Genomic DNA, 24,913 nt, shown 5'->3' with positions numbered 1-24,913 from the left:
AACAAAAGAATTTAATAATATATAGCCGTTTTAGAGTGAAATGCTATCCCATTTGATGTTATCTTCACTGAAAGACCATCCTGTTAAGCAGAATCCTGCGTCTCTTTGTGAAAAGTGAAGCGAATAGGGTGGGGGCCATAATTCGAGTTAAGACTGCTACTCGAATTGATTTAAACCGAATTCCTTTTATCAACATTTACAGGGAATAAAAATAAAAGCCAATTAACTTGATGCGTTTTTAAAATGATTATTAATATTAATTATTAATTATATTTTTTAGCATTTGCAATAATTCATAATAATAATGATTATTATATTTTTAAAAATTCAGTATAAGCAAGTTGAAATAAGAACTCCTCTAAATGAGTTGAGATGCACTTTCTAAATATTATTATATTAAATGATTTTTATTACACCAATTTTTTGCGACGTCGTTAGGAATATTTCAATTAGTGTTCGATAACACCGAAAAGTTAAATTTGTGACTCATGTTGAAGCTATAAATAGAATTGCATTTATTTATATAGCAGTCATAAACATGACCAATAACAAAACTAGAATCATATTAAGCTACAAAAATTAAAATAAACAAAAATATGATATTCAATTGATAAAATACATATATAGTATATACATATGCATAAATTCAGTTGTTCGGGTCGGTTATGCATAAATAGGTAATTCTTTTTGCAACATTAGCTTCGTTTGATTTTTTCCTTTTGATTAAAGTATTTAATAATATATATATATTATTTATTATTTATAAATATATATATTTCTTAAATTAAATATATATATATATATATATATATATATATATATATATATATATATATATATATATATATATATATATATATATATTTAATTTAAGAAAAGCTTAAGTTTCTAATATATATATTTTTTTTATATTATATTAATTAATTTTTATAAAATGATTGCAAAAAGGGTTTTTTCTCTATCAATATCCACACTATATTATATAGAATATGAATAGAACATTTTAATGTAAGCTTGGTTTTAAAAAGTTTACGTACCTCATAAAAATTGTAAAAATTAAATACATCAGCAGAAGAACTACTACAGTAGAAGAAATACTGAACATTCAGATGCTGTCAGCTTCAGCTTTTTGAGAACTGAATAATTTTGCTTAAAGGAAATTGCAAAAATTATCGTGGGAAGCTGTGGTACGTGCACGTTTTGCATCCAGAGGGGTTACAGATAATCTGAATACACATATGTAGACAGCCGCACACGCACTCACACACACACACGCACACACACACATTGAGTAGCAAGCTCCAGCCCTCTGGCAGGTGTCAGTCAGACAGGTAAGGCTGCTGAGCAGCCATTACCTAATTGAATTTTATGCTGTTGCAGAGTCGAACAATGTTGCCAGACTGAAACTTAAATAATTATTTAACTGGGATTTGCGGCCAAGATTAGCTCCTCTCATTCAGTTAACTGAAAGGATTAGTTCAAATGAAAAGAGATGAAATTTGTCTAAGCTTTGTTCAGTTAGCACCTTCGTTTGTATTTGCTTAAAATTAAAGCAGAGTAAACAAATGACGATCAAAACAACTAAAGTATTAAAGATCACAACTAGTTAAAAATAAATTAGCTCACGGACTTCCACTAATGGGAACATGTCTATCAATCAAATGGAGCACGCATACTTGAGCTGTATCCGAGCTAAACTTGTCTAAATCCGCGTATAGCTATAATCAAATAATTCATATTGAAATTGAATAGAGCAATTGTAATTATATGAGAATTAGTCATGATTGCTGCAACTTTATTGCACTGTCGCTGCTAGGAAGGGAGTATATAGTGTCATAGAGTGGTAGCATGCATTTGCCCCCATTCAGAGCAGAGCATCTCGCAGTGGGAACTAACTGACTCTGGGCACTTTTAATCTCGTCTCTGTAATCGCTTCAGTGACGCTTGTCGGCTTCAATTTACTATTTGCTATTGATAGGCACTAGCATATAGGTCGAACGCATATTGTTGAGGCAGTGTCCATTCAGTTATCTCGTATCGCTGTTCATGTCAAAATGCTTTACTTAGTTGCGCTCGGTGTTGCAGCTGTTCTGTGTTACATTCTGCTGGCGCGAAGAAATGCTCGACTCTACCAGCTCCTCAGTGGACAGTTTCCTGGCCCAAGAGCCTTTCCAATCGTTGGCAACCTACTGCAGTTGGGCTTCACTCCAGACGGTAAGTGGAAATGTCAAAGGTCAACAACGATTGCCAGAGCTCTTTGGAGTTTAATTGGCCATACAATGTTTTTTTTTTCTTCTGTTTTTATTTTGTTTTATTTTATGATTTCGTACATATCTATATGATCCGACTGGTTTTTGGCGATGTTAATTAAAAGTCTGGTTTCTTGTTGCTATCCCCGAAAGTACAATTATTAATATGTTCGATTTAATCGTGTTGTTAGCGCCTTTTGGCATTCAGTCTGGAATCTGGTTGCTGCTGTCATCTGTAGCAGTTTATGTATGTGCAAGAGAAGAAAAAACCTTTTGTTTACCTGCTCGAATCCAGTTTGTTATATGATTCGTGCAAATGTTAAATGCGCCTCTTTGCTGTGTATGAATCTTGTGCGTTTGTGAGCATTAAGAAAGACGACGATGTCCTGGTAGTTAGGGTATAATGTGTCGGTAATGCGTGTGTAGTACTGTAGGGATATACAAATCTTATAGTTCATTAGGAACTACATTAATCAAGCAATCGCAATAATCGAACTCAGCAAATGAGAAATTTTAATATTAAAAATTTAACCTAAAAGCAAGAAAGAAATGGAATTCGTAGGTATGAATGATAGGTATGAGATAAAAAAGAAGAAATCGAAATAAAAGAGAAGAGAAGAACCGAGAAAAAGACTATAAAAATGTTATTCTTGGCTTACACACACATATCTATACACAGCGATTCATGGCTTGACCCAGGGTAGCCCCTAGTGTGGCTTATTACCCCTACTTTGGTACAGGCTTATCTGTTTCAAAATGTTTTTCAATGCTTCATCAAATCAGAGTATTTTGTACATCAATTTAACTTTAGTTGTCGAGGCTTAATCGTCGCTTGAGATCTATTAAATGTCTTCAAAATGGTAATAAATCTAAAAATAATATGAATCAGCTAATCTCTTTTTGTAGACATATAACAAAATACAGTCGAGTCTGGATAATTTGTACCCCGCTATATCAAATATAGCGATAAATCAAACTCAATTATATTTCGGTGTAATTCGAAAGTGGAACAGATACCCTTGCCATTTCGAATTATCAAGACTCGACTGTATTCAAATTGTCGATTAGCTGTGTGCAATGCATTTCTAATGTCAAGAACACAGAGAATCCAAATAATATTATTTATATATTCACAAGATTTGAATATTTTTTGTTCATCAAGCCAGCTTAGCTCTGCTAAATATAAACAATTTCAAATTGATTCAAGCGATGAAAAGAAAAATATTTCTTTTCAAAGAATACAATTTTGTTCCTAAAATATCTGTAAACAACAGAAATAAATTATAGTCAATAAGAGCGAATTGTATGCCAATTACTTATGCTATTATCATCTTACTACAATAAACCATTAAAATAATTTCTGTTTTTAATAGAGTGATCAGCCTTAACAGAATGATTACAGCTAATTGCTAGTTTTAAGGAGAAGCTGACAACTAAATGGCCTGTTGATCGTAAAGCAAACATTGAACCCTATATCAATGTAGAATATTGCAACAATTGAGCTTTGCTGAGCTCAACATATAATATTTCTGTGCATTTGAAATAAAATACAGCTTGCAAGCGGGCGAGCTGGTCTTAACCTTGACGCTTCGCTGCGGCTACTGGAGGCAACTTATTTGTTTTTATTATTCACGAATATTATGCAAATCGAAAGCGAAATTGAGATTTCGAAAACTTGTTGTCGCTTGATTAGCTCAGAATACAGTTAGCGAAATTTTTTTTATGGATTCATTAGAATATTTATCGCATGCTAACGAATTTCGCGATGCGCGAGCTGAAAAGACTGGAGCGTGACCCACTGACTTTTTAGAATAACCTTCCATGTTTAGCAAAGATATTCAAGAACTGGAATATGAATTTTGCATTGAGCACGAAATTATTAGGGTGAGGCTCTATAGCTGATTATTTCTATTAGAGTTATTCCTTGCTGGTATGGGTAGCGATCGCATCAGGGATCGGGGGAGTTGGTCACTCTGGGACTGATAGCCCCATCGGCCATAAGAAGAAGAGATAGAAGTTCTAAATCTAATTGATACACCACAAAAGGTCTCTCAATTTCACCATATTGAGACGACTAGTGAGAGAAGAATTCATCACTGGCAAATGGAGAGTGTCGAGAGATATATATATATTGGGTAACATAGTGTATGATACCCAATCATTTAATAATGAAATAAAAATAAATAATTTACTAATTAAATTGAGATATGAAAGAGACTTTCAAACTATTTGTTGATTAAAATGAAATGAAAAGAAATTATTTCTTAAATAAAATAAATTTAAAAAAATATATATAAATAAATAATAATAAATAAAATAATAAAATAAAGTAAATATTCCTTAAATTAACTTTTTTCCTTAAATAAAAAAAAAATAAAATAAAATACAAAAAAAAAAATATAAATAATTAAATAAATAATTGCTTGTTAAAATGAATTAAATAAATAAGAAATTATTTCTTAAATTAAGTTAAATAAAATTAAATTATTATATTGTGAGTATATTTTCTCATACTTGACGGTTGTTATCCTTTTTGAGATGTCATTAAGGACAGCTGTGAATAAAGAGGAATATTTAATATGATAAATATATATTGACCAGGTGAATATATTCAAGAGCATTTTATTTTTGCTGGTTGCTTTAAGTATATTTTTACAGTTTCTTTTTTTTACTTTTTGTTTACAATGGAAAGGAATGGCAGTTTTGTCATCACCATATCATTTTCGAATGATGTCGGCTACAGGATTCAGTTAGTTCTTGCGGTCAAGTTTGGGTGCGTTGACAGCAATCCATTCCAGAGAGCGCTGGATGGCCTCTGGGATTGGGGGAGCAACGGGCAGACTGGCACTGACGGGCTGGTATCCGTTCTCATCGGCCACATACTTGACCTCGATCAGTTCGCCCTCGGGGGAGATCCAGCTGAAGCTGCCGTGGATGTTGCCCTTCTCATCGCCGCTCTCGGCGCGAGAGATCTTGTTGTCGGTCTCCAAGGAGGCATCGAAGCCATCGGCGCGCACATCGTCCTTGCGGCTGATGACCTGAGCCTTCGACTCATCACTGACTGGCAAAGCGACGGCCATGCCGATAACAGCGCAGATCAACACCTGAAAGGAATTCAGTTCAGTTTTATCACTGATTATCCTTGCCATCCTTTAGAGGGTACTCACTAGTTTGAACATTTTGATAATTGTTGTTGCAGTTGCTGTTTGTCGTGACAAGCTTTGACTGATGCCTCACTCCAGATGTGCTCAGCCTTTTATACAGCTTGCTCTGCAGCATATTCTACCTGTAGAATCATAACGTTTTGGTAATTTCAATTAATGTGACTGAATTTCAATCTTATGCAATAATCTACATCATTGCATACGCATTTTGGGCTTATACAGACAGTAACAGTATAGGCAATAACCGCCTACTAATGCGAATGCTTTTATGACGTCTAAAGAGAACGAGTTCATCTTTCTGAAACTTGTTTCAACTCAAAAGAATATATATTTTGAGAATTTCTAAAAAGAAAGTACTTCCAACTCTGGATTGCCTAATTGCTATTGAGATCACTTGAAAGGGGTCTTAAGAGAGGAATATATGTTTTTTTTATTTAAATAAATAAAACGTGAATTTTCCTTTTGCTAGGTATGTTGAGGTGGCTTAAGTTGTAATACTCCGGATTTTACAAAGTCTCTTCTTTCGGCGTATAAGAATATATACATATGTATACATATATTAATTAATTTCAGTTGCAATTTGAGGCCCTCACACTTTTCGATCCATCAACGCTATTCATTAAACCCTTAATACTTAATGAGCAAAAAATATGAATATATGTATTTATTCTACTTCTCCAGTTGCCTGTGTTAAATTCTTAACTTATTTTCAATTTTAAATTTATTATAAATAAATTATAATTAAATGAAATCCTTTCGAGTGCGGCAGTTGGAATAGATTACCTCTGTAAGAGAGTTTATGTGTGTAAAGACTACAGAGGTAAGAGGGCATGCGTTTCGTTTTCCTTTCCTATTTTATATGCTACTGTCTCTCACAGCTCATCGGCTTCATTATGCCAAACGAGCGCTCACAGATCGAGCACATAAACTGTCTAGAAAAATGTCTAAATATTAAAATTTAAATGAAATATGGAATATTAAAATTAAGCCAAATCGGAAGAGGCCAATACAAACACTAAAGTGCGCAATAAAAGATTATTATTAGTAAATTAATTAAAAAGTAAGAAGGTTTCAGTCGAGACTGCGCGACTAGTAGATACCCTGAACCCTCCACTCTGATATTCTAATCATTCTGTACTTCTTGTATGCACATATACATATACATGCATCCAAGCGCACGTAAAAGAACGCGCTCTGCCAACTGCGCAGTAAGCAGCGATTGAGCTTGGGCTGCGCTGCAGTGCTGGCAATATTATTATAAGAATCCTAATGAAACTTTCAGAACGTAATCAAAATGTTCAAATGTATGTACATTCTAAAGCACAAGTCTCTAGTATTTGAAATGCATGCCAAATTTCAGTTTTCTAGCTTTTGTAGCTTCTTAGATCGACGCACTCATACAGACGGACAAGGCTATATCAACTCAGCTCGTCGTCCTGATTAATAATATATATGCTTTATAGGGTCTGCGATGGTTCCTTTTGCCCGTTACATACTTTTACACAAAACCATTATACCCTGATTTTCCATTTTCAATGGGTTCAGGGTATAAAAATCATGTTTGTAAGGGCAACATTGAATATTGCAGTTGGAAGATTAGGAATATGGCTCTCCCTATGCTCACTGTTCCTGTGCTCACACTCATTCTGAACACTCTCCCTCTTTTCGCTAATTGCGTTCACTGCTTATAAGTATATAATAGTATCAAGACAGTCGAAAGTCAAGGTATGCAAGTGAAGTTTCTTGACCGAACATATAGGTCTTAAATTTGCATTAATTAACTTAAATTTATATAAACCAGATCAAGTCGAGGGCCCTGATTTCTATTGCTTGAGCCTTAATTTCTTGTTGTATATTTTATAATAGCGCTAATCTCTAATAAAGAAATAAATATGACCAGACATTTATTTTGTTATACACAATAAATAATAATTTGTCTTTGAGTGCTCTCTCTACTGAATATTGTAAAATTTGTTAATATTGGGTGCAGGTCTTTTATTATTTCAATCAATATTATATTTTTTCGACATATCTGTATAATATATACATTCTTATACTATACTCGATAGATGTCTATTGCAGGATCAGATCAATCATTTCAGTTTTTGCTTTAGCTTTAGATTTTGCTACCAGGTGCGGGTGGGTTGGCAGCAATCCATTTCAGAGCACGCTGAATTTCATCTGGGATTGGGGGAGGAGTGGGCAGAGAATCGCTCTTGGGCTGGTATCCATTCTCATCGGCCACATAGCTCACTTCGATCTTCTCGCCCTCGGGGGAGACCCAGCTGAAGACGCCTTGGATATTGCCCTTCTCATCGCCGCTCTCCTTCCGATTGATGGAGTTGCTTGTCTCCAACACGGCTTCAAATCCATCTGCACGCACATCCTCCTTTTGGATCAGCACTTCGGCCTTCAAATCATCGCTAGGAACAATTCCCACGGCGGCAGCCATGCCGATAACAGCGCAGATCAACACCTAAGAGGAGTTAGATTCAGTTGTATCCTTGGTTAATCCTTTGAAGTACTCACAAGTTTGAACATTTTGATAATAGTACAGTTGTTGGATGTCGAGACAAGCTTTGACTGATGCTCCACTTCAGTTTGCCAACGGCTTTTATACAGCTTTCTCTGCAGCATAAAATCTAATACCTGTAGAGAATCAGTTTATGTGAATGAAATTTTAGCTTATGCAATAATCTTCAGCATTGCATCGATAGAAGGAATAATTGCTGAGTGTTGATCATGCTTTGATCTCGTGTAAAAAGAACGAGTTCATCTCCACCAAACTTGTTTCAAATTAAACGAAATTATTTAATAGAATTTCTTAAAAAATACCACAAATCAAGATCACGGAATCAAAATAGCAGGAAATTATTTTATTATTAATTATTATTTATTTAAATTGTAAATGGGCCAGACACCAAAACCATAAAGTGTAATTATTTCTGTAATGGTTTTTATTTTGATTTGCCAATATTAGCAGGATTATATGCTTTTTGTTAATATGTGTTTGAAATAGCATTGATTCATTTATATTGCACAATATATAGTAGTTCTTAAATAAGGAAGGTCAACCTTAAATGAATCAACTTGCATATAGAGTAAACTCCATAAAGAGTATACTTATACTCAATAAGAAGAGAATTTGGAACTTTTGGTCTAACTTCATAGAGCTCTTATACGGCTTGACCCATAAAGTCATTAGAACTTAAATTTGTCATCAACAAAAACTCTATTTCTTTAGTTATATTTCATTTAAAATTTTTATTGAGATTACAACTATTTAGAACATAAATATATTTAATGGATATGCTATATACAGTATAGTCTGGTTATAACCACGCACAACGACCGTCGGTATACTCGGAAGACGCATTAAGCGTATAAGTTTTCTCTGGGGACGCTATAGGCGGAGTCGTAATAACCGAACTCTACTGTAGTTCGCTTCATTTTCTCTCTTTCTTTCCATAATTCTGTCGTTCTCACAGCACATCGGGCGAATCATGTCCAGCCTGTACTCATAGTTCGGGCACAAATGAGAAAATAGCCTTCGTTTCATTGCTGCTCGTGAGTCGACATTTCTGTCTATGTCAAGATTGGCATATAGTTCTTAAATTCCGTTAAATCGACTTAAAATTATACGAATAAAGTCGGCAGCTGATGAAATTTGCAAATTGAACACTTTCATATAATCATTCAGTCCAGCCTTTGGATAACATTTTATTATATGCTTTGCTGAATATTGCTAAATTTCTGTTTGCAGATTGTATATATTACTTGCATAGATTCTTATAATATTTTGTGCGACCTATCTCTATAATATATATTCTTATATTTTTGGAGATAGATGTCTGTTATAGGATCAGTTCAACCAATTTGTTCTTGCTAGCCTTAGTTCTTGCTGTCAGGGGCGGGTGGGTTGGCAGCAATCCATTTCAGAGCACGCTCGATTTCGTCTGGGATTGGGGGAGGAGTGGGCAGAGAATCGCTCTTGGGCTGGTATCCGTTCTCATCGGCCACATAGCTCACTTCGATCTTCTCGCCCTCGGGGGAGACCCAGCTGAAGACGCCTTGGATATTGCCCTTCTCATCGCCGCTCTCCTTCCGACTGATGGAGTTGCTGGTCTCCAACACGGCTTCAAATCCATCTGCACGCACATCCTCCTTTTGGATCAGCACTTCGGCCTTGGAGTCATCGCTGACAACAATTCCCACGGCGGCAGCCATGCCGATAACAGCGCAGATCAACACCTAAAAGGAGTTCAGTTTAGTTATATCCTTGGTTAATCCTTGGTTCATCCTTAGTGTCCTTTGAAGTACTCACAAGTTTGAACATTTTGATAATAGTACAGTTGTTGGATGTCGAGACAAGCTTTGACTGATGCTTCACTTCAGTCTGTCAACGGCTTTTATACCTTCTTTCTCTGCAGCATAAAATATAACACCTGTGCAGAATAAACACTGTTTATAGTATGTACTATCATCAGTTAATGTGTATCAGTTTGTAGCTTATGCAATAATCATCAGCATTGCAACCTATTTGTTGGGTTTAAGAATAATTACCTACTATTGATCATGCTTTGGTCTCGTGCAAAAAGAACCAGTTCATCAGCACGAAACTTGTTTCAAGCCAAAAGAAATTTAAATCTTCTTAAAAAATACCTAAAATCAGGATTTTTACTCTCGTATATGCATGAGATTATATTGGATGAAATTTTAAATTTTGATCAACTTCTATCTACCATTTATAGGACCCGTTAAGTCACTTGAGTATTTGAATTTAAGAGAATTTGTATTTAAGAGATTTTCAAGAGAGATGAGAACGGTAAGATTTAAAAATTTCAAATGCTCTCTCCTGCTCTCCATTTAAGTCCCCATATTAAGAACACTTCGAATTTGGAGCTCGAGGTGGTCGGTCGTGTTTTTGGTTGAGCGAGGCCAGATAGAATAATTTGTTCTCATTTTATAAAAATCAGAAAAGTATAAGAAATTGCTGCGATCTTATTTTGCTCATAGAAAGAATTTAAGAGATGCTAACTATTGGGAATGTATGACACTATGAATATAACTAGAATTATTTTGAGAGCCTATATAATAACTATTAATTCCTCAGTCTGATTCATCTGCAAATGATGGCAACCGTACCTATTTATTGTACTGCATATATAGAGATATGGTGATATATATGATTTATCATCACCATAAAAAAATAGAATTAAATATATTTAAAACTGGGTTAAAAATAAAAATAAAATTAAATTAATGAATGAAAATTATTTTTTAAATAAATAAAATAAATACAAAATTAAATAAAAAATATATATTTTTATAAAAGAAGATAAATTTATATATAAAAAAAGTATGAAAAAAATAATATAAATACATTTGTAGAAATGTTTTTGATGTAATAGATTTAAAGCCAAGTTCCTCTACTATGGTATATCACAAGTACTTTTATAATGAGCGATCAAATTTATATTTTCAAAGCTTTACATAGACTCTGTGATTTGCAATCACAAAGTTTTTTATTATTTAAATGCTGCTGGTTTTCCTGAAATTTGCAAAGGTTCCCCATAATGAAAACAAAAATATTGATTTTTGAATATTGCTTTTTAATTACTATGCATTTCGATAGACGTCTATTACGGGGTTCGATCAATTGATTTAGTTCTTGCGGTCAGGTACGGGTGGGTTGGCAGCGATCCATTCCAGAGAGCGCTTAATGGCCTCTGGGATTGGGGGAGCAACGGGCAGGCTGGCGCTGCTGGGCTGGTATCCGTTCTCATCGGCCACATACTTGACCTCGATCACCTCACCCTCGGGGGAGATCCAGCTGAAGCTGCCATGGATGTTGCCATGAACATCGCCGCTATCGATGCGCACGATGTGGTTGTCGGTCTCCAAAGAGGCGTCGAAGCCATCGGGGCGCACATCGTCCTTGCGGCTAAGGACTTCAGCCTTCGACTCATCACCGACTGGCAGAGCGACGGCCATGGCGATAACAGCGCAGATCAACACCTGAGTGGAAAAGAATTCAATTTAATCACTGGCTATCCTTGGCATCCTTGAGAGAGTACTCACGAGTTTGAACATTTTGATAATTATTGCAGTTGTTGATTGTCGAGACAAGCCTTGACTGATGCTCCACTCTAGATAGTCAACGGCTTTTATACAGCTTTCTCTGACGCAACTGCATATGAGAAGACCTGTATCTGAGCTAAAAAAAATGCAAATTTTGGATCGTAAATGTTTTAATGCAATTAACATTTTAGCACTGAATTTCCATAACTCTTTCAGAGCCTTGGCATCAATGACTGGCAACAATTGTATTTAGAAGCCATTGTGGCATATTTATTCTGTATTCTATAGAACTAAATGGTAAACTAAACCCAAATTTCCTTAATTAAGTGATGCATAAATATGCCAAGCATATGTATATACGATAATTTAGCGTAAGTCGGCCACATATGATAAAAAACGGTTGAAGTTCCACCCGATTGACATCGCTAGGTAATGAGAAACAGGAAAAAGAAGCCTCAGACCTGTTCGTGGATATCTTTAATATCGAACATAAATATTGAGACCAGTTTGTTCAATTGAAGCTGTGTATTTATATAATATTATTTCTATAGCCATCGTTTGCCCTATAATGCAGGGAGTAACCCAGCCGAATATATTAGCAGTTTAATATAATTTAAAGCCGTTAATTATTTTGATTGCTGAACACTTTCAGCATGGAATGGTGGTTCACTTAATACCCTATATCAAGTGTAGAGCTCAGCTTGTGTTCAACACGATGCGCACTCCCTAATATTCATTGCAAATATATACATATACATACATATTATTAATTTTAATTTATTTATTTATTAAATTCATAAACCGTAATTTTTATATATTATTATATTAACATTTATATAGACCAGAAAGTCTTAGATTAGAAAACAATTTAAAAAAAACATCAATGAAAGAAAAATACAAAAATCAATAAATAAGTAAATAAATAAAGGGCAATTTAATTTGGTGATTTGAATTGTAATCGGTACATAAAAAAAAATTGTATATAACACATATATATGATATTTTTAATGTAGAGTGTAAAACATTCAATTTACTCAATAACAAATCATGTTAGTCAAAACGTTTACAAATTAATACAATGCAGTGCATTACTTATTGCATTTTAATTTTTTTATATTATTTACTGTAAATTTGAATATTTCAATGACGTCAAAAAATGTACCTCTGAATACTCAGATGCCTGAAAACAGTTGATCATACTTTTATCATTCTGCGATCGCATAATTAAATTTGCAATAAGCTTAAATCATATCTATATGAACAATAAAGTAAAATTTTAACAATGTGCTGGCAGAACCGGACTTTAATTATTATTATTTTTATTTTTATTTTATTTTTTTTGTCAAGTTATGTTAATTTTAAATTTACGACTTTTAATATATAAATACGGCAAAATATATATAAATAACTTATGTAGCTGGTAAAAAGTTATATATAGAAAGTTAAAGAAACGAGCCTCAGTTAAGCCTAATAATTCACAATTTCATAAGTCACATTCACTGTGTTGATAATTGTTTTTAATATATAAAAAAAAAATTCATCATTTACATGCAAAAAAAAGTAACATTTTAAATTTTAAAATCATATTTTGACTTAGGTTAATTAGTATGTAATTATAATGACTTTTTCTTCTCTCTGTTCGCCCTTTATTAGTATATATTTATTAATTATTTTATTTATTATTTATTTATTATTTTAAATATTTTTATAGAGCTATAGAGCTATATTAATCTCTAAGCTATATATAAATAAAAAATAAAATAAATGCAGAATAAATAATCAAATAATAAATATTCAAGCTTTATATGTTTTTTTCTTTTTTTTTTAATAAACTTTTCCGAAATTTTACTTAAGTTTTCAATGGAAATAGTAAAAAGTTTAGTATAAAAAAATTGTATAGAAAAAAAATATTGTTATAGAGTTTTTGTCTTATACTTAGTTTCATTCAATCATTGGGATCACATTACAACTATTATGAAATCTGAATCATGCACTAAGGTTTTTCAATATTCCTTAGAACAATTCACCTTACTTAGCCAAAAGAGATTAAGAGCAATTCATTTACATTTAAGAAATGTCAGATTATTTAACAAAGCTCAGCGTATGCAGCTCATAGTTATATATGAAATCCGGTTTCTTTTCCAAACTACTTTAACAATAGACAAACTTTAACTTGTGATTATATTCATTTATTTTGCGTTAAAGAAAGATCAATCAAGCCTTCGACAGATCCATTCAACTCAAAAAGTTCTTAGTGTTCGGGTGCGGGTGGGTGAGCAGCAATCCATTCCAGAGAGCGCTGGATGGCCTCTGGGATTGGGGGAGGAACGGGCAGGCTGGCGCTGCTGGGCTGGTATCCGTTCTCATCGGCCACATACTTGACCTCGATCACCTCACCCTCGGGGGAGATCCAGCTGAAGCTGCCATGGATGTTGCCATGAACATCGCCGCTATCGATGCGCACGATGTGGTTGTCGGTCTCCAAAGAGGCGTCGAAGCCATCGGGGCGCACATCGTCCTTGCGGCTAAGGACTTCAGCCTTCGACTCATCACCGACTGGCAGAGCGACGGCCATGGCGATAACAGCGCAGATCAACACCTGAGTGGAAAAGAATTCAATTTAATCACTGGCTATCCTTGGCATCCTTGAGAGAGTACTCACGAGTTTGAACATTTTGATAATTATTGCAGTTGTTGATTGTCGAGACAAGCTTTGACTGATGCTCCACTCTGGGCGAGAGCCGCCTTTTATACGGCTTCCTCTGACGTAACTGACGCCACAAAAATGCAAATTCGCATCGAAAATGCTTAATTGCGAATAATATTGTCACGACGAATATCGAAACCTCTTTTAGGGGCTTGCTGGCGAATTTGATTGGACAATTAAAAGAGGCAAAGCAGTGTGGCAATGAAAATTAGTTAGGATCGGAGCATTTCAGAGAGATAATAAATATATTTTTATTATTATATTGATAAGAATTAACAACTCTATACGAGCGTTGCTACCAGACGTGGCACAGAAATGCCACCAGTTAAAATAGCTAGGGAGACGGTGTTCTATCTTATTTATTTATTTATTTCCTTTGCTAATTCTAAATGCTAAAGTGCAGCAACGACCGACGAGGAAACGAGTTCAGCTCACCTCAATGCTAGTCATAGACTTTATTATCAATGCTTTAAATCACGCCATGAGAGCTGTACACTATTCATCCAATTCACACATCAAGCGACAAAAACGAGCTCGATGCCATATGATTTTGAGACATGTTAACAGATGATATGAAATATTGTAGATAAATTACTCTGGCTAGTATATAGTAGAGGAAGAAGAAGGTGCTGATACATATTTTGTATTTGCCGCTAGTTCATTAGTTTAGCTCTTGATAAACTGTTTCTAATGAATTCCTTTAAACAGTTAATCTAAATGTGATTGGATCTAAAATATGAAGCGGACAAAATGTTGAGAGTAATATTATTTTTAACAGTTATATTATACATTATAGATTTATTTTCTATAAATTATCTAGTCTTTTAAGACATGGAATACATTGAAAGTTGATTGAATTTAGATTTATTTAAATATATATATTAAGTGTTCAACTTATTTGATATATAGTAGCATAAAAAATAAAGTATTTTTCTGTATACAAAAAGACTTATTAAAATAGATTCGTAATGTTAGGGCTCTTCTGTTAAATGATTTTATATAAAAGAGCTTATTCTATGACATTTCTAAATCTCCTGAAGCAAACACTTTGTATAAAGCGTGGCATATATATTCCTATAGCAATATATTCCTAGCTAAAAATATCATATGTTGCAGGGAAATACCCCAGAGATTATATCTATAATTTATTGAATTTATCCCTGTACTGCTGCTGATATATACATGCATGGTTTGATTGCATTTGAATGCCAAAGTTCGACAAACTTTTTAATAATTGGCAATTTGTTCTTAATACTAAGCTTGCATCCTCGTTTGCTGGAAGAACCTGCTTAGTAAATGAGAAGAAGAAGTATTTCCCAATTACCAAACTATTGACATTACAAAGTTATCTAAATATATTATAAGTGTTAATACTCTACTCTATTCGCAATTCTATTATCTGCTCTATTCACTATTTGAATCTATTAGAGATAGATAAATGAAACGAAATTCTGTTTGATAACACAAATGTTCAGCTTTTTAATTGTCATCAACAATGCACAAAATTCTTAGAGACTATCACGATCGGGGCAGGGCCTAGAGTCAAGTCAACATATACGATTCCATAGCCATTTAGTGCTCCGGTGCACTGGGATGGGCAGCCAGCCAGTCGAGGGAGCGCTGGATTGCCTCTGGGATCGGGGGTGAGGTTGGCAGCGAGTCGCTCTTGGGCTGATAGCCGTTCTCATCGGCCACATAGATAACATCGATGTGCTCACCCTCGGGCGAAATCCAGCCGAATTTGCCCTGAATGTTGCCATGGACATCGCCGACCTCCGAGCGTGTGATGTGGTTGGTGGTCTCCAGGGCGGCCTCGAAGCCATCAGCGCGGACATCTTCCTTGCGGCTCACCACCTCGGCGTGCACATCGTCGCTCAATGGGCCCACTGGAGAGGCGGCGGCCAGGCCGATAACAGCGCAGATCAATACCTGGAAGAGGTGCAAGTGAATTGGCCACTGCCACGCCTCGAATGCCAAAACCCAAAAATACTTACTAGCTTGAACATTTTGATTTGAATGCAGTTATGGAACGTGGAACGAACGTTGACTGATGCTCCACTGTGGGCCGGCGTTGCCTTTTATACAGTTCGCTCGATAGGCGGCTGAATGCTGCAAGGGTGAATTCTGTCGGGTGCATCAATATATTCAAATTTGTACCAAATAACAAAACACTGTTTTAATACATATATTGTAGAATTTAATCGCTAAACTGCAATTATAGCTAGTCAGAACTGGTGATGCTGCCCCAGAAAACTCGTTTAACTGGCGATCACGCCGCCCAAAAGAAATCAAAATAACAAAATAAACAGTTGTTTTTGATCACGTCGCAATTTCACATAATTTGCTTGTACATACATGTATATATATACGTATATGTATATATATTTAGATATATAGAGGTGTGTATGCATAAAAAGTGGGCATGTCAGTACAGGTTTATTTTGCTGCTTTGTTTTATAATATTATTATATATGTACATATATTTTAACATCTTTATTTATTTCGATTTCGCCACAAAATATGCAGCTCTATATTGAATCTTCTGCGAAAGACTTCTAAGGATAGCAAATGATTAAATATAAAATTTAAGCAGATTATATCTGCATTAAAGGAGGCGAGATATTACTTGTTTCAAGCTGAAACTGGGCTGAGAGAATTCATTAGGAATTATTTAAATTATTGCAGCTTAATTTCTTAAACTCTATAGCTAATTTATTTTTACTTAATCTATAAAATTAGTTTTTTTCTTTAAATTTATTAAACATATAAAATGATTCTAAGACGTTATATAGTACATAAATATTTTTACTATTATTATTATTATTATTATTATTATTATTATTATTATTATTATTATTATTATTATTATTATTATTATTATTATTATTATTATATTATATTATTATTATTATTATTATTATTATTATTATTATTATTATTATTATTATTATATTATTATTATTATTATTATTATTATTATTATTATTATTATTATTATTATTATTTATTTATTATTTTTTTGTTTTTTTATTATTATTATTGTTTAATCATTATTCTATATTTATTCTACAATATTTAAAGCATTTTTGCCCTGAATTTTAAAATCTGTAATCTTTGCTGTCGTTGCCTGCTGCTGTCGATAGCTAAACTAGATGCAAGCGGGCTTAGATGAGCTGCCATCTGTGCTCATCTGGAATATCTATGTAGAACTGTATCACTCACTAAATGTCTTTTCTCGCAAACCAGTCAGCTCACGTTGTGGCTAATAGCAATGAAAACCAATCAAATACAAATACAATTATTTAGCAGCACTACGTCATATATAAATCACATTTAAAAACAAAGAGGTCTATACATAGCTCACACACGATTTCGCCGTTTGCTGCGCATTTCTGAGGCAAACTTGACTTTAGCGAATTTCGGGGCTAAAAGTGATAATATGTATTTTGTTTACAAATTCTTCTAAGCCAATATATATTTGTTGCGCTTGGCTAAATTTATTAGACTGTAGATTTAATTTTAATTTATATTTCATAAACAATATTAATTAATAATTTATAAATGTGAAAATGAATAAGAGGGCGATTCTCTAAGATATATAAAGGTAATAATTGAGTTTCTTTTTTGACAAACTTTTTCTTTTACAATCGCTTGTAGACTTAATTAATTAATACTTAGTTAATACTTAAGTAAGCTTCCTTTAAACTTTTCGTGTAGCATCGATAAACTGTTGACAACTCGAGAGCCAAATTTAATACTCATCTCGATTCAATCAGTAAATCGTAGCCTACTCTTTGGCACTGATTGAACAGCGACAAAACGCGAATTACTTTTTGGCCTGCATCGTGGAAGTATATTAAGACAAACTTGCAGCTCAAGCAGAACAACAGCTATAAAAGAAATATCAAAATATACCTATTCACGAAACGAGTGTATTAGCTCTGAGCAATGTTCATAGCATTGTTTTCTGCTTATTTGTATGATCTTCTTCGAGTCTATTGAATATGTGAATGCAGCAACGGCATATCCTTTGGAAAATACACACAAATAAATGTGTGTAAATATCCGAATTATACTATAAACATAACAAAAATATTTATTATGAATGAGAGACAGAATTCGCTCTTCTCACACCATACTATGCTATGCTATTAACAGAATTATGTTAATAGCATAGCTCTAGCAACAGTTCTCCTACGGGTTCTACCATCCCGCTGAGTACTTCGTCTCTCACCCCCTTCTCACTTGTCACTTGCCTCTCCTGGTATTGACACTTTTATATTATACAATTTATACGAACTTACGTATAAGGACCTTACGAGCACACATAATATTATTCATAAATCCTTGGCATATATAAGCAGAAAAATATTCTTCCTCTATTTCCACCCTCAGCATATTGAATTTAGGTTAATTATTGTATATTGACTTTATTTTACTTACTTCTTTAGTCAGTGCTTATAAAAATTGCTAGTGTTAGCAGCTCCGAGCTGCTCTAAATATTTTAAAATACATCAAGACTATACACAAACCTTAAACTTTATAAAACATATCGAATTGTATTATCAAGGCCATTAACATCATCATCAGATGATATCAAAATATCATATATGGGCTACAATGTTCAACTTATTCAAAAGAAACATTTCCGAGCTGTGTGAATGTGCAGCTCTTCACTCAGCTAAATGTATACGAAATTCATTAGCTCAATCCCTAACTCATTTCTATCACAAACGAAACAGGTTATCAATGACTCAAGACATTTTTGTTTTATTTTAGTTTAGTTTTATTTTCTTTCAAAGTGCCAAAAGCCACGGCTGAGTGCAATCTTTGAAAATCCGCCTGCACCGAAAATCTTACTAATGGCAGATTCAAAGCATTTATGATTTATTTACAAAAATCTTCATAACCGGTTCTCAAATAGAAGCCAAAGGCACTTAACAAGTCCACAAGATGTGTGTTTAGTCGGGAATCGAAAGCCAAGCCATTTGCCAATATTGAAAACAAAAGTAACTATAGAAAATGATTTCAATTGATTCGCTTTATGGCATAGTTGCTCAAATTAGCATATAAAATGCTTGAAGACTATATTTCATATTGGGGCGGAAAACAAATAAAATCAAATTAGTTTGGTATGTGTGCCAAACTTGTTTTCGCTGAGCGTCGCCTTTGAGATAACATTTTGAATGGGCAGATCTTTATGAATTGGCCTGGTCTAATTTGTCTGGTGTTGCAGTTCGGCTTTGTGACAAATTGCGAACGAGTTGGCGAACGAGCGCGCTTTGGGGCTCAATCCAACCAAGTGTTGAACACTATATCAGCATTTTCGAGCTCGCTAATTTGCTAATATGGGCGTGACTGTGAGACCCATAACTCACAGCCATAATTGACTGATGCGCCTGAACTGGTCGCTCCGTGGCCAGCAGCCAAAGCTGTCGCTGTATAAAAACCATCGCCGGGCTCCACAGCGGCATCAGTCAACGATCGTTCTCTGTGTTCTACGACGACAAAAATCAAAAAATTAAATAAATAAATATGTTCAAGAAACCAAAAATGATTGTTTTCCAAGCCGTAAGTAGCCGAGTGTCTGGGATTAGCTCTGGTTAATAAACACTGCTTGTAGGTGATGATTTGCGTCATCTTGGGCATGGCTCACGGCTCGCCGCTTAAATCCTTTACCCGTCAGCCTGTGGCTCATCAACGGGTCGCGGTCGCACGGGTGGGAGTTCCCCTAATCAAAAGTGATGATGTGAACGCCGTTGTGGTATCCCGATCGGATGATGTGCGTCCCGATGGATTCGATACAAGCCTGGACACCTCCAATTCTATCAGTAGCATCGCCAGCGGCGATGCTTACGGCAACATCCACGGCTCCTTCGGCTGGATCTCGCCCGAAGGCAAGCACATCCAGATCTCCTATGTTGCCGATGAGAATGGCTATCAGCCACAGGGCGACGTTCTGCCCACTCCCCCACCAGTGCCAATCGAAATCCAGCGCGCCCTGGATTATATTGCTGCACATCCTCCAGCGCCCGAGGGCCAAATTGTGAGGAAAGCAATATTTGGCTAATCAGCTATGATTAAATAATAACTCTAAAAAAGCGAGCAGAACAAATAAAGTCTATCAAATGAGAATGTTAAATATTCTATATTTTAATTTTGATCATGATTATTGCGGGTTTGTTCCGGGTTTTCATACCCATTGATCGTGTGAAATCAGGGTATATTGGTTTTGTGAAGACGGCGTGGTAGATTCCATGAAGTATGTCCATGATTGATGAGTGCGACGAGCCATCCGCGCATTAAAAAGTAATTATAAATATATATAAATGCTCATTGCAGGGTATCCTCTAGTCATGCAGCCTCTGACTTGGCTGCCTACTTCAGTCACACTGCAGGTCCATTCATCGAAAAGCTTGTGTGATTAGCATTTTATTAACTGAGCAACGATTTCAAATACCTTTCATGTGTTGAAGGCATTTTTACGAGGCACTAGAGATAATATGAGCCGTACAACCGTACAGATGGGAAGATTTAACTAGGTTAAATCGATCGTAAATCGGTTTCATTATAGACAAGTTTCATTAAATCTCTCTTTCTCTCTTTCTCTCTCTCTCTCTCTCTCTCTCTTGTGATCCCAGCTTATTTGAGAACCCTGCTGAAATGGTTCAAGCAATACGACTACAAAAACATATGCCTCTGGGCTGGGCCTTTGCCATATATCATGTTTGTGGAAAACAAATATGTGGAGGTAAGCGAATCGTATATGTTGTATGTACATACTTTCGATTTCTGTTCGTTTTAGCATATATTGAGCAGCACTGCTCTGACCTACAAGTATGAGCCGTACAACTTGCTCTATCCGTGGCTGGGCAGTGGCCTGCTCACTGGCAATGGCCATCAGTGGGCGGTGCGGCGGAAGCTGATTACGCCCTCCTTTCACTTTCGCATACTGAGGGACTTTCTGCACATTATGAACGAGACGAGCGGCCGTTTCATGAAGCTGCTGGAGCATGAGTCGCAGGCCGCTCAGGGCGCTGCGTTCGATGTGCAGGCGCTGGTCACCCGGAACACAATTGATGTCATTTGTGGTGAGTGCGGCTCAACTCAAGTCAACTCAACTCCAGTCAATATTCCATTGTTATCCGCAGAGACGGCAATGGGCACTCGTGTGAACAGCATTGAGGGACGACCATCGCCGATTGTGGGCGCCATCGACAGCCTCTGTCACATCGTCTCCGAGCGCGTCTTCTCGCTGTTCAAGCGCTCCGACAGCTTCTTCAGGTGCACCAGGCTATACAAGCAACAGCAGCAGGCATTGACGACGCTGCGCACTGAGTTCGCTCAGGTTGGCAAGGCGCGGAAGCATACCAATGGACTCGGACTCAACTGTTTTTCATTTGTTTGCATAGATCATTGAGCAACGTCGTCGACTGATTCAAACAGCCAGCTTTGAGGCCCCACAGCTGGACGACGAGCTGCTGGACGCCAAACGACCCAAAATGGCATTCCTCGACAATCTTCTGACTGCCGAGGTGGATGGTAAGCCGCTGACCTTTGAGGAAATATTTGAGGAGGTATCCACGTTCATGTTTGAGGTGAGTTGGGATCCCCTTAACGAAATTAATAAACTGCAATGAAATTTATAATTGAAATTTAATACATTTATTTTTATATGAATATTAAAATTAAGTTAATATTCATATAGTTTCAGAATTTATATAATATGCATATTAAATTTAATTTATATTAATATGCATATTTCGATATACATAATAATAAAAAAAATAAAAAAAAATATATATATATATATATATATATATATATATATATATATATATATATATATATATATATATATATATAATAAAGATTTAAAAGAATTTGCTTACAATTTAAATCAATATAATTATATTGGCCTCAGCTACAAGTCTACGTCTATTATATTAATATATACAATAGATAAACAGGTTGCTTTTATTGCTCTACTTTTTTCTATCGATCTCACATTGGCTTGATTATGTTCAGGTTGCGCTCGTCGTTCCGACAAAAATGTGAAGCTCACCTTCGTTTAACTAATGCTCGATGCTCGTCGATTGACAATATCACATACATACATAGATGTAAAATGGCATCACGACAATCATTATCGCTTGCTCGCGCTCTTATTAAATTGCGAGAATTCAATGTGAACAATAAAGCGAACAAAAATTAAGTGAAGCAAAATTATTTGAATGCATGATAAAGTAACATTTGTTGCAGTTCTCTCTGTTCTCAATGTTTTCGTGTTTACTCTCACTGACTTCACTCCCCTTATGCTCGTTAGCTAAGCTTATTCTGATCTTGTATGTTCAATACATTATTAAGATTTTTTCAAATAAGCCAAAATTATAGCCCAGAGCATTTGGACATTTATAAAATAATAAAATAAAATATAAAAAAATATTTATAAAAAGAATTAATAATTATTTTATTCATAATAATTTATTTAAAACACTTCAATTTATTTGTGGAAAAATATTTATATTTCATACATATATTCCAGTAAGGAATTTAAAAATAAAATAAATACATAACGAAATAAATAATAATAATATGTAAAAATAAAAATAAAAGAAATATATTTTATGTGTGTATTTTTTAATCATTTATATATTTTTTTTGTAAATTAAACATTTTTAGGATAAGTATTTATAAATAATCAAATAATATAAATAATAATAAAATAATATATATTTTAATATCACACAATATATTTTTATTACTTAAAAGTAATTAATGTTTTAATATTAATTAGTAGTTAAGTATCGCTTTTTATTTTATAAACATTTTATTTTTTTAATAATGTAGAAATAAAAAGTTAATGAATTAATTATAGTTCTATTAAAATTTCTAAACAAAAAATCACGTAAATATAAATCAAATATATTGTATAATTAATTAATAAATATACTTAGGGCCATGATACAACTGCTTCGGCCATCACGTTTGCCATCTGGTGCCTGGCCTGGTCGCCCGATGCGCAGCAGCGAGCCTATGAGGAGCAGGCGCTTATGTACGCCACTGCAGATGGACGAGAGCGTGATCCCACCCACCAGGAGCTGCAGGACATGAAGTACTTGGATCTGGTCATCAAGGAAACATTACGCTTGTTTCCCAGTGTCCCGTTCATCTTTCGCACAATGCGCGAAGCAACAACAATATGTGAGTGCTTAAGCCTTAAGCCTCTTTCCACTCAATGCTCAGCCATCTACTCCACAGTGGACAAGCACCTGCCCAAGGACACGACGATTGGGCTGCCTATTCTAGCCATTGGCCATAGTCCGCACAGCTTCAAGGCGCCCTACGAGTTTCGCCCGGAACGCTTTGAGGCAGCTGAGCGAACAAAGGCGAATGCCTTCGACACTGTGCCCTTCAGTGCGGGCCCCAGAAATTGCATCGGTATGCTTCCATCTATATGATACGTCACTTTTACTTAACCAGCCATTGACAGGTCAAAAGTTTGCTCTGCTGGAGCTGAAGGTGACGCTGTCGAAATTGCTGCGCAGATTCCGTATCCTGCCCGCTCCCCTGGCCAAGCAGACCATAGCACAGGTCTTCGATCATACGTATAAGCCAGGTCCGCAGGAACTGAGGCTGCACCTGCCCATTACCCTGAAGTCCTTGAGCGGGGTTCCTGTTAGGCTACAAAGGCGATAGGAGCTGAGGAGAATGTGTGTCGGAATTTATTTAGCTACGGGGGATGGGGCTGACGGCTAATTATTTAAGCTGTATAAATTTAATATTCGTTAAAGTTATTATTATTATTATTAGTGTTTTTACGGAAAAAAAGGACACTCTTTTATTAGTATAATTCTCTATTTTGTAATTCATAATATTGTTTAGAAATAAATTTTAATAAAATGGATCTCAGGTTATAAGAAAAAAAAAAAAAAATTCAACTCAATTTTATTAAATATACAAATTTTTGTTGTTAAATATTTTTCAGAAAATATTACTTAAATATAAAGTACATTTAATTTTTGTAATATATTTTATTGGTAATTAGATGAATGAAAACGCAGTTTTAAATTAAAGTCTAATATGTTTATTAAATATACTAGAACAAATATCGAATCGACTCTCAATTCAATCAATTTGCCAGTTGTTGCACAAAATAATTCAACATTATTTACGAATATAATTTGTTTCTTCCTATTTGATTTTTAGAATAAGAAATCCAAAACTCAAAACAACAAACCAAAAGACAACAGCATTAATTTAATAATTAATAAAAATATTAATGCATATCAACTCGTAACCCTATCAAGCACATAAATATATTCTTGAGCAGCGTTAATCCGATTTAATTTTGCGTATTTGTTTGTATATCTGCCTCTCTGTCCGTTTGCTTCTCTGATTATGTGCCTAAAAAATGGAAGAGACGAGGAGAACTACAGAAAATCATATTAGTTGTCTACATGTATGCAGCAGTGAGTAAAACGAAGCTAGAGTGCTTACAGCAGCAGCGAGTGCTCCCATTGGTCACTTAGATCTGGACTTCGACGACCTCTAATTGGCTTAAAATTTGAGCGCAACTTGGTGTGTGTGAGAAAATCCGCCTATATAAAGGGCTGCAGCTGCAGCATTTCTTCAGTTGCTCAGGCTTGGTGGGGGTCAGTATAGTGAAATGAAGTAGTGTGTATAAATATTTAATGATCGTTCAGCATTAA

The 24,913-nt window shown here is 34.9% G+C and overlaps 8 protein-coding genes across 8 annotated transcripts; 2 read left to right on the top strand and 6 right to left on the bottom strand.

Moving 5' to 3' along the window:
* The first annotated feature begins 1,996 nt into the window (after positions 1 to 1,996).
* On the top strand, positions 1,997 to 24,027 carry LOC115564272 (cytochrome P450 4e2). Its single transcript, XM_089261036.1, has 8 exons — positions 1,997 to 2,214; positions 20,843 to 20,952; positions 21,007 to 21,292; positions 21,353 to 21,549; positions 21,614 to 21,799; positions 23,159 to 23,405; positions 23,463 to 23,642; positions 23,695 to 24,027. Exons 1-8 carry the CDS (start codon positions 2,055 to 2,057, stop codon positions 23,898 to 23,900), a joined length of 1,572 nt encoding a protein of 523 aa, XP_089117162.1. The 5' UTR covers positions 1,997 to 2,054; the 3' UTR covers positions 23,901 to 24,027.
* On the bottom strand, positions 4,856 to 5,553 carry LOC115564974 (larval cuticle protein 2). The gene is made up of 2 exons (XM_089261514.1): positions 5,417 to 5,553; positions 4,856 to 5,353 (listed from the first exon to the last, which is right to left on the bottom strand). Exons 1-2 carry the CDS (start codon positions 5,426 to 5,428, stop codon positions 5,000 to 5,002), a joined length of 366 nt encoding a protein of 121 aa, XP_089117640.1. The 5' UTR covers positions 5,429 to 5,553; the 3' UTR covers positions 4,856 to 4,999.
* Positions 7,371 to 8,100, bottom strand: LOC115564975 (larval cuticle protein 2). Its single transcript, XM_030389880.2, has 2 exons — positions 7,943 to 8,100; positions 7,371 to 7,889 (listed from the first exon to the last, which is right to left on the bottom strand). Exons 1-2 carry the CDS (start codon positions 8,048 to 8,050, stop codon positions 7,530 to 7,532), a joined length of 468 nt encoding a protein of 155 aa, XP_030245740.2. The 5' UTR covers positions 8,051 to 8,100; the 3' UTR covers positions 7,371 to 7,529.
* On the bottom strand, positions 9,106 to 9,893 carry LOC149091134 (larval cuticle protein 2-like). Its single transcript, XM_089261866.1, has 2 exons — positions 9,738 to 9,893; positions 9,106 to 9,664 (listed from the first exon to the last, which is right to left on the bottom strand). Exons 1-2 carry the CDS (start codon positions 9,747 to 9,749, stop codon positions 9,305 to 9,307), a joined length of 372 nt encoding a protein of 123 aa, XP_089117992.1. The 5' UTR covers positions 9,750 to 9,893; the 3' UTR covers positions 9,106 to 9,304.
* LOC149091133 (larval cuticle protein 2-like) lies at positions 11,005 to 11,649 on the bottom strand. Its single transcript, XM_030388425.2, has 2 exons — positions 11,495 to 11,649; positions 11,005 to 11,431 (listed from the first exon to the last, which is right to left on the bottom strand). The coding sequence occupies exons 1-2, from the start codon at positions 11,504 to 11,506 to the stop codon at positions 11,078 to 11,080; spliced, it is 366 nt and encodes a 121-aa protein (XP_030244285.1). The 5' UTR covers positions 11,507 to 11,649; the 3' UTR covers positions 11,005 to 11,077.
* Positions 13,662 to 14,312, bottom strand: LOC115564275 (larval cuticle protein 2). Its single transcript, XM_089261037.1, has 2 exons — positions 14,157 to 14,312; positions 13,662 to 14,093 (listed from the first exon to the last, which is right to left on the bottom strand). The coding sequence occupies exons 1-2, from the start codon at positions 14,166 to 14,168 to the stop codon at positions 13,746 to 13,748; spliced, it is 360 nt and encodes a 119-aa protein (XP_089117163.1). The 5' UTR covers positions 14,169 to 14,312; the 3' UTR covers positions 13,662 to 13,745.
* LOC115564274 (larval cuticle protein 1) lies at positions 15,651 to 16,351 on the bottom strand. The gene is made up of 2 exons (XM_030388424.2): positions 16,196 to 16,351; positions 15,651 to 16,130 (listed from the first exon to the last, which is right to left on the bottom strand). Exons 1-2 carry the CDS (start codon positions 16,205 to 16,207, stop codon positions 15,774 to 15,776), a joined length of 369 nt encoding a protein of 122 aa, XP_030244284.1. The 5' UTR covers positions 16,208 to 16,351; the 3' UTR covers positions 15,651 to 15,773.
* LOC115564273 (larval cuticle protein 2) lies at positions 19,616 to 20,343 on the top strand. Its single transcript, XM_030388423.2, has 2 exons — positions 19,616 to 19,772; positions 19,825 to 20,343. Exons 1-2 carry the CDS (start codon positions 19,737 to 19,739, stop codon positions 20,269 to 20,271), a joined length of 483 nt encoding a protein of 160 aa, XP_030244283.1. The 5' UTR covers positions 19,616 to 19,736; the 3' UTR covers positions 20,272 to 20,343.
* Positions 24,028 to 24,913: the final 886 nt, after the last annotated feature.

This window comes from Drosophila navojoa, chromosome 5 (assembly GCF_054131105.1).
Source record: "Drosophila navojoa isolate 15081-1374.11 chromosome 5, UAZ_NAV_1.0, whole genome shotgun sequence".
Lineage (NCBI taxonomy): Eukaryota > Metazoa > Arthropoda > Insecta > Diptera > Drosophilidae > Drosophila > Drosophila navojoa.
Note: the sequence above shows the minus strand (reverse complement) of the source record. Positions and strands in the feature narration are given on the sequence as shown.

Bases quoted from the DNA above. Each gene is read 5' to 3' on its own strand.
- LOC115564272 (XM_089261036.1), top strand. From the start codon at position 2,055: ATGCTTTACTTAGTTGCGCTCGGTGTTGCAGCTGTTCTGTGTTACATT. The intron at 21,293-21,352 runs GTGAGTGCGGCT...TGTTATCCGCAG, and splicing joins CACAATTGATGTCATTTGTG to AGACGGCAATGGGCACTCGT. The intron at 23,406-23,462 runs GTGAGTGCTTAA...TCTACTCCACAG, and splicing joins GCGCGAAGCAACAACAATAT to TGGACAAGCACCTGCCCAAG.
- LOC115564975 (XM_030389880.2), bottom strand. From the start codon at position 8,050: ATGCTGCAGAGAAAGCTGTATAAAAGCCGTTGGCAAACTGAAGTGGAG. The intron at 7,890-7,942 runs GTGAGTACTTCA...AACTCCTCTTAG, and splicing joins TTATCAAAATGTTCAAACTT to GTGTTGATCTGCGCTGTTAT.
- LOC115564273 (XM_030388423.2), top strand. From the start codon at position 19,737: ATGTTCAAGAAACCAAAAATGATTGTTTTCCAAGCC. The intron at 19,773-19,824 runs GTAAGTAGCCGA...CACTGCTTGTAG, and splicing joins AAATGATTGTTTTCCAAGCC to GTGATGATTTGCGTCATCTT.